The sequence below is a fragment of the Rana temporaria genome, unplaced genomic scaffold, assembly GCF_905171775.1.
Source record: "Rana temporaria unplaced genomic scaffold, aRanTem1.1, whole genome shotgun sequence".
NCBI classification, from domain to species: domain Eukaryota; kingdom Metazoa; phylum Chordata; class Amphibia; order Anura; family Ranidae; genus Rana; species Rana temporaria.
In genome coordinates this window covers 115-12,456 of record NW_024404677.1, presented here as the reverse complement: position 1 = coordinate 12,456, position 12,342 = coordinate 115, and the positions used below count along the sequence as shown (strand labels likewise).

Genomic DNA, 12,342 nt, shown 5'->3' with positions numbered 1-12,342 from the left:
GTCTTCCCTCCGACCCCCTCCTCACACGTCTTCCCTCCGACCCCCTCCTCACACGTCTTCCCTCCGACCCCCTCCTCACACGTCTTCCCTCCGACCCCCTCCTCTTCCCTCCGACCCCCTCCTCACACGTCTTCCCTCCGACCCCCTCCTCACACGTCTTCCCTCCGACCCCCTCCTCGCACGTCGTCATCCTCCTTCCGACCCCCTCCTCACATGTCTTCCCTCCGACCCCCTCCTCGCACGTCTTCCCTCCGACCCCCTCCTCGCACGTCGTCATCCTCCTTCCGACCCCCTCCTCACACGTCTTCCCTCCGACCCCCTCCTCGCACGTCTTCCCTCCGACCCCCTCCTCGCACGTCGTCATCCTCCTTCCGACCCCCTCCTCACATGTCTTCCCTCCGACCCTCGCACGTCGTCATCCTCCTTCCGACCCCCTCCTCACACGTCTTCCCTCCGACCCCCTCCTCACACGTCTTCCCTCCGACCCCCTCCTCACACGTCTTCCCTCCGACCCCCTCCTCACACGTCTTCCCTCCGACCCCCTCCTCGCACGTCGTCATCCTCCTTCCGACCCCCTCCTCGCACGTCTTCCCTCCGACCCCCTCCTCACGTGTCTTCCCTCCGACCCTCGCACGTCGTCATCCTCCTTCCGACCCCCTCCTCACACGTCTTCCCTCCGACCCTCGCACGTCGTCCTCCTTCCGACCCCCTCCTCACATGTCTTCCCTCCGACCCTCCCACGTCGTCCTCCTCCTTCCGACCCCCTCCTCGCGAGTCGTCGTCCTCCTTCCGACCCCCCTCCTCGTACGTCGTCGTCCTCCTTCCGACCCCCTCCTCACACATCGTCATCCTCCTTCCGACCCCCCTCCTCACACGTCGTCCTCCTTCCGACCCCCTCATCACACGTCTTCCCTCCGACCCCCTCATCACACGTCTTCCCTCCGACCCCCTCCTCACACGTCCTCCTTCCGACCCCCTCATCACACGTCTTCCCTCCGACCCCCTCCTCACACGTCCTCCTTCCGACCCCCTCATCACACGTCTTCCCTCCGACCCCCTCCTCACACGTCCTCCTTCCGACCCCCTCCTCACACGTCTTCCCTCCGACCCTCGCACGTCGTCCTCCTCCTTCCGACCCCCTCCTCGCAAGTCGTCATCCTCCTTCCGACCCCCCTCCTCACACGTCGTCGTCCTCCTTCCGACCCCCTCATCACACGTCTTCCCTCCGACCCCCTCATCACACGTCTTCCCTCCGACCCCCTCCTCACACGTCCTCCTTCCGACCCCCTCCTCACACGTCTTCCCTCCGACCCCCTCCTCACACGTCCTCCTTCCGACCCCCTCATCACACGTCTTCCCTCCGACCCCCTTCTCACACGTCCTCCTTCCGACCCCCTCCTCACACGTCTTCCCTCCGACCCCCTTCTCACACGTCCTCCTTCCGACCCCCTCCTCACACGTCTTCCCTCCGACCCTCGCACGTCGTCCTCCTCCTTCCGACCCCCTCCTCGCAAGTCGTCATCCTCCTTCCGACCCCCCTCCTCGCACGTCGTCGTCCTCCTTCCGACCCCCTCCTCCTCGCACGTCGTCGTCCTCCTTCCTACCCCCTCCTCCTCACACGTTGTCTTCTTTCTTCCTTCCACAGTTTGAGATGCTGAACGCAGAGCTGGAGGAGAACCAGGAACTGGCCAACAGTCGCATGTGTGAGCTGGAGAAGCTGCAGAACGAGTTGCAGGCGGCCGTGCGGCTCAAGGAGAAGCTGAAGGTATATAGAGGTGTGGTGACCAGAGGAGACAATGGATGTATGTTGTATGTATAGCGCTAGGTAAAGCTGAAGGTACAGTTCTACTCAAAAGTTTGCATCCCCTGGCAGAAATGGTGACATTTTGGCATTGATATGGAAAATATGACCATGGCAAAAACTGGGGAGCAGAAAGAACTGTCAAAAGACCTGCATAACCAGGTAATGGAACATTATAACGATGGAAAAGAATAAAAAAAGACACTCGGTACTCTTCAATCCCTTATTAAGAAGTGGAAAATTTGGGGATCTCTTGATACCAAGCCAGGGTCAGGTAGACCAAGAAAGATTGCAGCCAGAGGAATTGCACAGGGTACAAAGAAACGATGTAACTTCAGGAGACATAAAGGCTGCTGGAACAAAAATGAGCTGCATGGTGGAGGTGTCAGAATCCCTTACTGTGCCAATGCCACAAAAAAGCCTGGTTACGATATGGCTGACAACCTTGACACGTCTCCAAGTGACAATAGCAAAAAAGAGCTTTATGGCCACAACTATCAGTACTATGTTTGAAGAGGAAGAATCCCATCCCCACTGTGAAGCATGGTGGTGGCTCATGGATGTTTTGGGGGCGTGTGAGCTCTATAGGAATCAGGGAAGTGGTAGCAAAATGAATGCAGCTGGCAGACAATTGGCATTCTTCTGCAGGAAAGCTGCACATAGGAAACTCTTGGACTTTCCAGCAGGACAATGGCCCGAAACACAAGGCCAAGCTGACCCTCCAGCAGGACAATGACCCGAAACACAAGGCCAAGCCGACCCTCCAGCAGGACAATGACCCGAAACACAAGGCCAAGCCGACCCTCCAGCAGGACAATGACCCGAAACACAAGGCCAAGCTGACCCTCCAGCAGGACAATGACCCGAAACACAAGGCCAAGCCGACCCTCCAGCAGGACAATGACCTGAAACACAAGGCCAATCCGACCCTCCAGCAGGACAATGACCCGAAGCACAAGGCCAAGCCGACCCTCCAGCAGGACAATGACCCGAAGTACAAGGCCAAGCCAACCCTCCAGCAGGACAATGACCCGAAACACAAGGCCAAGCCGACCCTCCAGGACAATGACCCAAAACACAAGGCCAAGCTGACCCTCCAGCAGGACAATGACCTGAAACACAAGGCCAAGCTGACCCTCCAGCAGGACAATGACCCGAAACACAAGGCCAAGCTGACCCTCCAGGACAATGACCTGAAGCACAAGGCCAATATGACTCTCCAGGACAATGACCCGAAGCACAAGGCCAAGCTGACCCTCCAGCAGGACAATGACCCGAAACACAAGGCCAAGCCGACCCTCCAGCAGGACAATGACCCGAAACACAAGGCCAAGCTGAACCTCCAGCAGGACAATGACCCGAAGCCCAAGGCCAAGCTGACCCTCCAGCAGGACAATGACCTGAAACACAAGGCCAAGCTGACCCTCCAGCAGGACAATGACCTGAAACACAAGGCCAAGCCGACCCTCCAGCAGGACAATGACCTGAAACACAAGGCCAAGCCGACCCTCCAGCAGGACAATGACCCGAAACACAAGGCCAAGCTGACCCTCCAGGACAATGACCTGAAGCACAAGGCCAATATGACCCTCCAGCAGGACAATGACCCGAAGCACAAGGCCAATATGACCCTCCAGCAGGACAATGACCCGAAGCACAAGGCCAAGCCAACCCTCCAGCAGGACAATGACCCGAAGCACAAGGCCAAGCCGACCCTCCAGCAGGACAATGACCCGAAGCACAAGGCCAAGCCGACCCTCCAGCAGGACAATGACCCGAAGCACAAGGCCAAGCCGACCCTCCAGCAGGACAATGACCCGAAGCACAAGGCCAAGCCGACCCTCCAGCAGGACAATGACCCGAAGCACAAGGCCAAGCCGACCCTCCAGTGGTTACAACAGGAATGGAGGGGTCTCTCTGGGGTATAAAGATTCTGGAGTGGCCATCTCCTGACCTTCATATCATTGAACTGCTCCGGAGAGATCTCATACAAGACCACCAAAGACTTTCCATGATCTGGAGGTATTGTGCCAAGACCAATGGGCATCTCTACCACCTGCAAGAATTCCTCATAGACAAGTATTACAGAAGACTGACCGCTGTCATTGATGATACAGGGGGCAATACACAGGATTAGGAACGCAGGGGGCGCAAATTTCTGACCTGGGAGGGGGGGGGGATTTCATTAGTTAACTTGTTGCCATGTTGTGTTGTATGATTGGGCCATTCAGTTATCACCTCCAGTTACAGAATGAGACTCCCATAAGAAGAAATAGGGCGCCATTCACCACAACTGTGTATGGAGGAGATGGGGGGTGTGTGATGTATGACATGTGATGTCTTCTAGCTGGATCTGCGGACCCTCCCGGAGGAGGCTGTGAGGGGCACACAGGACTTCCGCTGTCTGCAGTCTCAGTTCTCACTCCTCTACAACGAATCCTTACAAGTCAAGACACAGCTGGATGAGGCCCGAGCTCACCTCCTCAACACCAAGAACAGTCACCTGAGACAGATCGAGCGCATGGAGGTCAGTGCCGGATCCCTGCAAATGCCCCCCCTCTCCCCCCCCCCCTTCCCCCACTCCCCCCCCCCCCTCCTCTTCCCTACACCCACCTCTTCCCGCACTCCCCCCCCCCCTCTTCCCGCACTCCCCCCCCTCTTCCCGCACTCCCCCCCTCTTACTGCCCCTGTGTCTGTATTCCCCCGGATCTTCCTGCCCCTGTGCTGTATTCCCCCGGATCTTCCTTCCCCTGTGCTGAATTTCACCCGGATCTTCCTGCCCCTTTGTCTGTATTCCCCCCGATCCTCCTGCCCCTGTGCTGTATTCCCCCGGATCTTCCTTCCCTGTGCTGTATTTCCCCCGGATCTTCCTGCCCCTGTGTCTTTATTCCCCCGGATCTTCCTTCCCCTGTGCTGTATTTCCCCCGGATCTTCCTTCCCCTGTGCTCTATTCCCCCCGGATCCTCCTGCCCTTGCCCCTGTATTTTGGAGGCCCCGTGTACTAGGACTGCTTTGTCTCCTGCAGAGTGAGGAACTGTCTGTGCAGAAGAAGCTGAGGACGGAGGTGATCCAGCTGGAGGACACCTTGGCTCAGGTGCGGAAGGAGTACGAGATGCTGAGGATCGAGTTTGAGCAGAATCTGGCCGCCAACGAGCAGGCAGGTGAGGAGACCGGGGGAGTCCCGGGGGGGGGGGGGGGCGGCCTCATCTCTGGGAAATCTCACTTCCTTTCTGTTGTTCTAGGGCCGATTAATCGTGAGATGCGACATTTGATTGGAAGTCTGCAGAACCACAACCACCAGCTGAAGGGAGATGTCCAACGCTATAAACGCAAGGTGCGAGATGCCCAGGGAGAGGTGAGCAAGGTGAGGGAGACCCACAGCAAAGTCCTTTTATTTTCCCTCACCTTCCACAACCATAGTCCTGACTGAGGACCAGGACCTAGACCAGAGTGCAGTGTTCTCCTGAGGCCCAGGGCCCCTAGGGCCACATCTCAGACAGGGTGCATCATTCTCCTGAAGACCAGGACCTAGACCACACCTCAGACCAGAGTGCAGTGTTCTGAGGCACAGGGCTCCTAGGTCCCCACCTCAGACCAGGATGCAACATTCTCCTGACTGAGGACCTGGGCCTAGGTTCCCACCAGAATGCAACATTCTCCTGACTGAGGACCTGGGCCTAGGACCCCACCTCAGACCAGAGTGCAGTGTTCTCCTGAGGCCCAGGGCTCCTAGGTCCCCACCTCAGACCAGGATGCAACATTCTCCTGACTGAGGACCTGGGCCTAGGACCCCACCTCAGACCAGAGTGCAGTGTTCTCCTGAGGCCCAGGGCTCCTAGGTCCCCACCTCAGACCAGGATGCAACATTCTCCTGACTGAGGACCTGGGCCTAGGACCCCACCTCAGACCAGAGTGCAGTGTTCTCCTGAGGCCCAGGGCTCCTAGGTCCCCCCCTAAGACCAGGATGCAAAATTCTGAAGACTTGGGCCTAGGACCCCACCTCAGACCAGGACCTGGCGTTCTGATGTAAGCACTATGGGTTTACGATCCTGACCGTGTCTGGTAATTATCGCTCATCTCTTCTTCTCTGTAGATTCGATTACAAGCTGGAGCCCCCCCATGCCCCCCACCCAGTGTCTCCAGCACTGAAGTGCCGTCCACACCAGTAAAAGAAGAGGAGGTAGAAGTAAAGAAGGAGCCGCCCCCCACCCCAGTACGTGACCCTGAGACCCCCACTACACCAGAGGTGAAGAAAGAGGAGGAGGAGCCAAAGAAGGAACCGGAAAGAAGTAAAACGCGTGAGCGAGAGCAAGATAGGGATCGGGAAAAGGATCGGGAGAGAGAGAAGGAGCGGGAGAGAGACAAGCAGAAGACCGAGGACACCAAGAGGAAGGATGCCGATATCCTCAAACCGCTACGGACAGAACTCAAGTGAGATAAACCATTGCTTTCCATTTGTTTGGTCATTGTCAGCCCTGCCCCCATCCAACTCCTGGCTTATCACCTCCCCCGAGCTCCTGTACTTCATTGTCAGCCCCGCCCCCATCCAACTCCTGCCTTATCACCTCCCCTGAGCTCCTGTACTTCATTGTCAACCCCACCCAACTCCTGCCTTATCACCTCCCCCGAGCTCCTGTACTTCATTGTCAGCCCCACCCAACTCCTGCCTTATCACCTCCCCCGAGCTCCTGTACTTCATTGTCAGCCCCACCCAACTCCTGCCTTATCACCTCCCCCGAGCTCCTGTACTTCATTGTCAGCCCCACCCAACTCCTGCCTTATCACCTCCCCCGAGCTCCTTTACTTCATTGTCAGCCCCGCCCCCATCCAACTCCTGGCTTATCACCTCCCCCGAGCTCCTGTACTTCATTGTCAGCCCCACCCAACTCCTGCCTTATCACCTCCCCTGAGCTCCTGTACTTCATTGTCAGCCCCACCCAACTCCTGCCTTATCACCTCCCCCAAGCTCCTTTACTTCATTGTCAGCCCCGCCCCCATCCAACTCCTGGCTTATCACCTCCCCCGAGCTCCTGTACTTCATTGTCAGCCCCACCCAACTCCTGCCTTATCACCTCCCCCGAGCTCCTTTACTTCATTGTCAGCCCCGCCCCCATCCAACTCCTGGCTTATCACCTCCCCCGAGCTCCTGTACTTCATTGTCAGCCCCACCCAACTCCTGCCTTATCACCTCCCCCGAGCTCCTTTACTTCATTGTCAGCCCCACCCCCATCCAACTTTTGTCTTGTCTCCTCCCCCGAACTCCTGTACTTCATTGTTTTCTCTCTATATTCTCGCCTCTGTTCTTCCAGGAAGGCTCAGGAGAGCCAGAAAGAGATGAAATTATTGCTGGATATGTATAAGTCCGCCCCCAAGGAGCAACGAGACAAAGTGCAGCTCATGGCGGCCGAGAGGAAGACCAAAGCTGAGGTGTCTATCACATAGGGTGCTGTCTGCAGTGTTCTGTGTCTATCACATGGGGGTGCTGTCTGCAGTGTTCTGTGTCTATCACATGGGGTGCTGTCTGCAGTGTTCTGTGTCTGTCACATGGGGGATGTGTCTGTCACATGGGGGTGCTGTCACTCTTGTCTCTTATCCGGCTGCCTGTGTGTCTCAGGTGGAAGAGCTGCGGGTGCGGGTGCAGGCTCTTGAAGAGAAGGATCGTAGGGAGCGGAAGAAGTTGGCGGATGAGGAAGCTCTGCGGAAGATAAAGATTGCGGAGGAACAGATTGAACATTTACAGAGAAAACTCAGCGCCACCAAACAGGCGAGTCTTCTCCTATCATTGCGCCTCCTTCCCTGTAGGGGGGCGATAGAGGTCACTGCGGGGCTGTACAGACCTTGCTGGGGTATTAGTGTAAATTCTTCTCCCGGATATAGACGGGTCTCTCTGAGGTATAAATGGGGGTATGGAGGGGTCTATGTGGTATAAATGGAGGGGTCTCACTGGGGTATAAATCGGGGTATGGAGGGGTGTCTCTGGGGTATAAATGGAGGGGGTGTCTCTGGGGTATAAATGGAGGGGTGTCTCTGGGGTATAATGGAGGGGTGTCTCTTGGGTATAAATGGGGGTATGGAGGGGTCTCTAGGGTATAAATGGGGGTATGAAGGGGTTTCTCTGGGGTATAATGGGGGGGTTTAGAGGGGTCTATGGTCACTTAATTGTGTATAGTCCTCTCTGGGGTATGGAGGAGTCTCTCTCGCTCTCTCTCTAGGTAATAATGGGGGATATGGAGGGGTATGTTGGGGACGCACAGTCCTGCTCGGGGGTATAATGAAGGGGTATATTGGGAGCGCACAGTCCTGTGTGGGGTGTAACGGGTCCCCATTGCCGCCCCCCAGGAGGAGGTGGCTCTGTTGTCAGAGATGGATGTTACCGGGCAGGCCTTTGAGGACATGGAGGGGTATGTGGGGTGTAACAGGTCCCCATTGCCTCCCCCCAGGAGGAGGTGGCTCTGTTGTCAGAGATGGATGTCACCGGGCAGGTCTTTGAGGATATGGAGGGGTATGTGGGGTGTAACAGGTCCCCATTGCCGTCCCCCAGGAGGAGGCGGCCCTGTTGTCGGAGATGAATGACACCGGGCAGGCCTTTTGAGGATATGGAGGGGTATGTTTGGCACACAGTTCTGCCCAGGGTTTAATGGAGTGGTATATTGGGAGCTCACAGTTCTGTGGGGGATGTAACGGGTCCCCATTGTCGTCCCCCAGGAGGAGGCGGCTCTGTTGTCGGAGATGGATGTCACCGGGCAGGCCTTTGAGGACATGGAGGGGTATGTGGGGTGTAACAGGTCCCCATTGCCGTCCCCCAGGAGGAGGTGGCTCTGTTGTCAGAGATGGACGTCACCGGGCAGGCCTTTGAGGATATGGAGGGGTATGTGGGGTGTAACAGGTCCCCATTGCCGTCCCCCAGGAGGAGGCGGCTCTGTTGTCGGAGATGGATGTCACCGGGCAGGACTTTGAGGACATGGAGGGGTATGTGGGGTGTAACAGGTCCCCATTGCCGTCCCCCAGGAGGAGGTGGCTCTGTTGTCAGAGATGGACGTCACCGGGCAGGCCTTTGAGGATATGGAGGGGTATGTGGGGTGTAACAGGTCCCCATTGCCGTCCCCCAGGAGGAGGTGGCTCTGTTGTCAGAGATGGACGTCACCGGGCAGGCCTTTGAGGATATGGAGGGGTATGTGGGGTGTAACAGGTCCCCATTGCCGTCCCCCAGGAGTAGGCGGCCCTGTTGTCGGAGATGAATGACACTGGGCAGGCCTTTTGAGGATATGGAGGGGTATGTTGGGCGCACAGTCCTGCGTGGTGTACAATGGAGTGGTATGTTGGGGCGTACAGTTCTGCGTGGGGTGTAACGGGTCCCCATTGCCGTCCCCCAGGAGGAGGAGGCTTTGTTGTCGGAGATGGATGTCACCGGGCAAGCCTTCGAGGACATGCAGGAACAGAACATCCGGCTGATGCAGCAGTTGCGGGAGAAGGATGACGCCAACTTCAAACTGATGTCCGAGAGAATCAAATCCAACCAGATCCACAAACTGCTGAGAGAGGAGAAGGAGGAGCTAGCCGACCAGGTGCAGGGCCTGAAAACTCAGGTACACCAATCACAGCGCTTCCCCCCTCCCACTTCACTCCTCTCTCCTCTAAATGGCTGCTGGGTGTATGAAAGCAGAATTCACATTGATGTGACTGGTGCAGCAGGACGCTCGCTGTGTGTGTGTGTGTGTGGTGCAGGAGGACGCTCGCTGTGTGTGTGGTGCAGGTGGACGCTCGCTGTGTGTGTGTGGTGCAGGAGGACGCTCGCTGTGTGTCTCTGGGTCGGTAGTGACTCTGGTGTGCTCTGTGGTGCAGGTGGACGCTCGCTGTGTGTGTGGTGCAGGAGGACGCTCGCTGTGTGTGTGTGTGGTGCAGGAGGACGCTCGCTGTGTGTGTGTGGTGCAGGAGGACGCTCGCTGTGTGTGTGTGGTGCAGGAGGACGCTCGCTGTGTGCTCTGTGGTGCAGGAGGACGCTCGCTGTGTGCTCTGTGGTGCAGGAGGACGCTCGCTGTGTGTCTCTGTAGGTGGGTGGTGACTCTGGTGTGCTCTGTGGTGCAGGACGCTCGCTGTGCGCCTCTGTAGGTGGGTAGTGACTCTGGTGTGCTCTGTGGTGCAGGTGGTCGCTCGCTGTGTGTCTCTGGGTCGGTAGTGACTCTGGTGTGCTCTGTGGTGCAGGAGGACGCTCGCTGTGTGTCTCTGTAGGTGGGTGGTGACTCTGGTGTGCTCTGTGGTGCAGGACGCTCGCTGTGTGTCTCTGGGTCGGTAGTGACTCTGGTGTGCTCTGTGGTGCAGGTGGACGCTCGCTGTGTGTCTCTGGGTCGGTAGTGACTCTGGTGTGCTCTGTGGTGCAGGACGCTCGCTGTGTGTCTCTGTAGGTGGGTAGTGACTCTGGTGTGCTCTGTGGTGCAGGAGGACGCTCGCTGTGTGTCTCTGGGTCGGTAGTGACTCTGGTGTGCTCTGTGGTGCAGGTGGACGCTCGCTGTGTGTCTCTGTAGGTGGGTGGTGACTCTGGTGTGCTCTGTGGTGCAGGACGCTCGCTGTGTGTCTCTGGGTCGGTAGTGACTCTGGTGTGCTCTGTGGTGCAGGTGGACGCTCGCTGTGTGTCTCTGTAGGTGGGTGGTGACTCTGGTGTGCTCTGTGGTGCAGGTGGACGCTCGCTGTGTGTCTCTGGGTCGGTAGTGACTCTGGTGTGCTCTGTGGTGCAGGAGGACGCTCGCTGTGTGTCTCTGTAGGTCGGTAGTGACTCTGGTGTGCTCTGTGGTGCAGGACGCTCGCTGTGTGTCTCTGGGTCGGTAGTGACTCTGGTGTGCTCTGTGGTGCAGGAGGACGCTCGCTGTGTGTCTCTGTAGGTCGGTAGTGACTCTGGTGTGCTCTGTGGTGCAGGACGCTCGCTGTGTGTCTCTGGGTCGGTAGTGACTCTGGTGTGCTCTGTGGTGCAGGAGGACGCTCGCTGTGTGTGTCTGTAGGTGGGTGGTGACTCTGGTGTGCTCTGTGGTGCAGGAGGACGCTCGCTGTGTGTCTCTGGGTCGGTAGTGACTCTGGTGTGCTCTGTGGTGCAGGTGGACGCTCAGCTGCTGCAGGTACAGAAGTTGGAGGAGAGGGAGCGGGTGCTGCACAGCTCTCTGGCCGCCATAGAGAAGGAGCTGACTCTCCGCATTCAGTCCCTGGAGATACAGAAGAGGAAGGTGAGTGACCTCGGGATACACACATCACGTGGAGGCGGAGTCTGATGAGTCATGTGATGATATGATGAGTTTGGATTGGTTGCAGGCAGTAGAAGCCGCCCAGCTGTCGGAGGATCTGAAGGTTCAGGTGGAGCACATTGTCAGCACATTGCGTGACACCCAGAGCCTGGTGTGCGACAACCGGAGCGCCAAGGAGAAGGAGTGCTTCAGCCTGAAACGAGCCCAGGTACCTAGACTACAGACCTCCCCCTCTGTGACTACAGCCCTCCCCCTCTGTGACTACAGACCTCCCCCTCTGTGACTACAGACCTCCCCCTCTGTGTGGCTACAGCCCTCCCCCTCTGTGTGGCTACAGCCCTCCCCCCTCTGTGTGGCTACAGCCTTCCCCCCTCTGTGTGGCTACAGCCTTCCCCCCTCTGTGTGGCTACAGCCCTCCCCCCTCTGTGTGGCTACAGCCTTCCCCCCTCTGTGTGGCTACAGCCCTCCCCCCTCTGTGTGGCTACAGCCCTCCCCCCTCTGTGTGGCTACAGCCCTCCCCCCTCTGTGTGGCTACAGCCCTCCCCCCTCTGTGTGGCTACAGCCCTCCCCCCTCTGTGTGGCTACAGCCCTCCCCCTCTGTGTGGCTACAGCCCTTCCCCCTCTGTGTGGCTACAGCCCTCCCCCCTCTGTGTGGCTACAGCCCTCCCCCCTCTGTGTGGCTACAGCCTCCCCCCTCTGTGTGGCTACAGCCCTCCCCCCTCTGTGTGGCTACAGCCCTCCCCCCTCTGTGTGGCTACAGCCCTCCCCCCTCTGTGTGGCTACAGCCCTCCCCCCTCTGTGTGGCTACAGCCCTCCCCCCTCTGTGTGGCTACAGCCTCCCCCTCTGTGTGGCTACAGCCCTCCCCCTTTGTGTGGCTACAGCCCTCCCCCTCTGTGTGGCTACAGCCCTCCCCCCTCTGTGTGGCTACAGCCCTCCCCCTCTGTGTGGCTACAGCCTTCCCCCCTCTGTGTGGCTACAGCCCTCCCCCTCTGTGTGGCTACAGCCTTCCCCCCTCTGTGTGGCTACAGCCTTCCCCCCTCTGTGTGGCTACAGCCCTCCCCCTCTGTGTGGCTACAGCCCTCCCCCCTCTGTGTGGCTACAGCCCTCCCCCCTCTGTGTGGCTACAGCCCTCCCCCCTCTGTGTGGCTACAGCCTTCCCCCTCTGTGTGGCTACAGCCCTCCCCCCTCTGTGTGGCTACAGCCCTCCCCCCTCTGTGTGGCTACAGCCCTCCCCCCTCTGTGTGGCTACAGCCCTCCCCCTCTGTGTGGCTACAGCCCTCCCCCTCTGTGTGGCTACAGCCCTCCCCCCT

The 12,342-nt window shown here is 58.3% G+C and overlaps 1 protein-coding gene across 3 annotated transcripts in view; it reads left to right on the top strand.

The window, feature by feature from the left end:
* Positions 1 to 11,239, top strand: part of RNF40 (ring finger protein 40) — a gene marked incomplete at its 3' end in the record, with an annotated part of 38,735 nt that extends 27,496 nt beyond the window's left edge. The window contains 10 exon segments of one of the 3 annotated variants that reach the window (XM_040334871.1): positions 1,646 to 1,765; positions 4,149 to 4,328; positions 4,827 to 4,962; positions 5,044 to 5,135; positions 5,895 to 6,232; positions 7,111 to 7,228; positions 7,416 to 7,565; positions 9,175 to 9,387; positions 10,888 to 11,013; positions 11,099 to 11,239. In XM_040334871.1, coding sequence (XP_040190805.1) covers positions 1,646 to 1,765; positions 4,149 to 4,328; positions 4,827 to 4,962; positions 5,044 to 5,135; positions 5,895 to 6,232; positions 7,111 to 7,228; positions 7,416 to 7,565; positions 9,175 to 9,387; positions 10,888 to 11,013; positions 11,099 to 11,239 — 1,614 coding nt within the window. 3 annotated transcript variants of the gene reach the window in all.
* Positions 11,240 to 12,342: the final 1,103 nt, after the last annotated feature.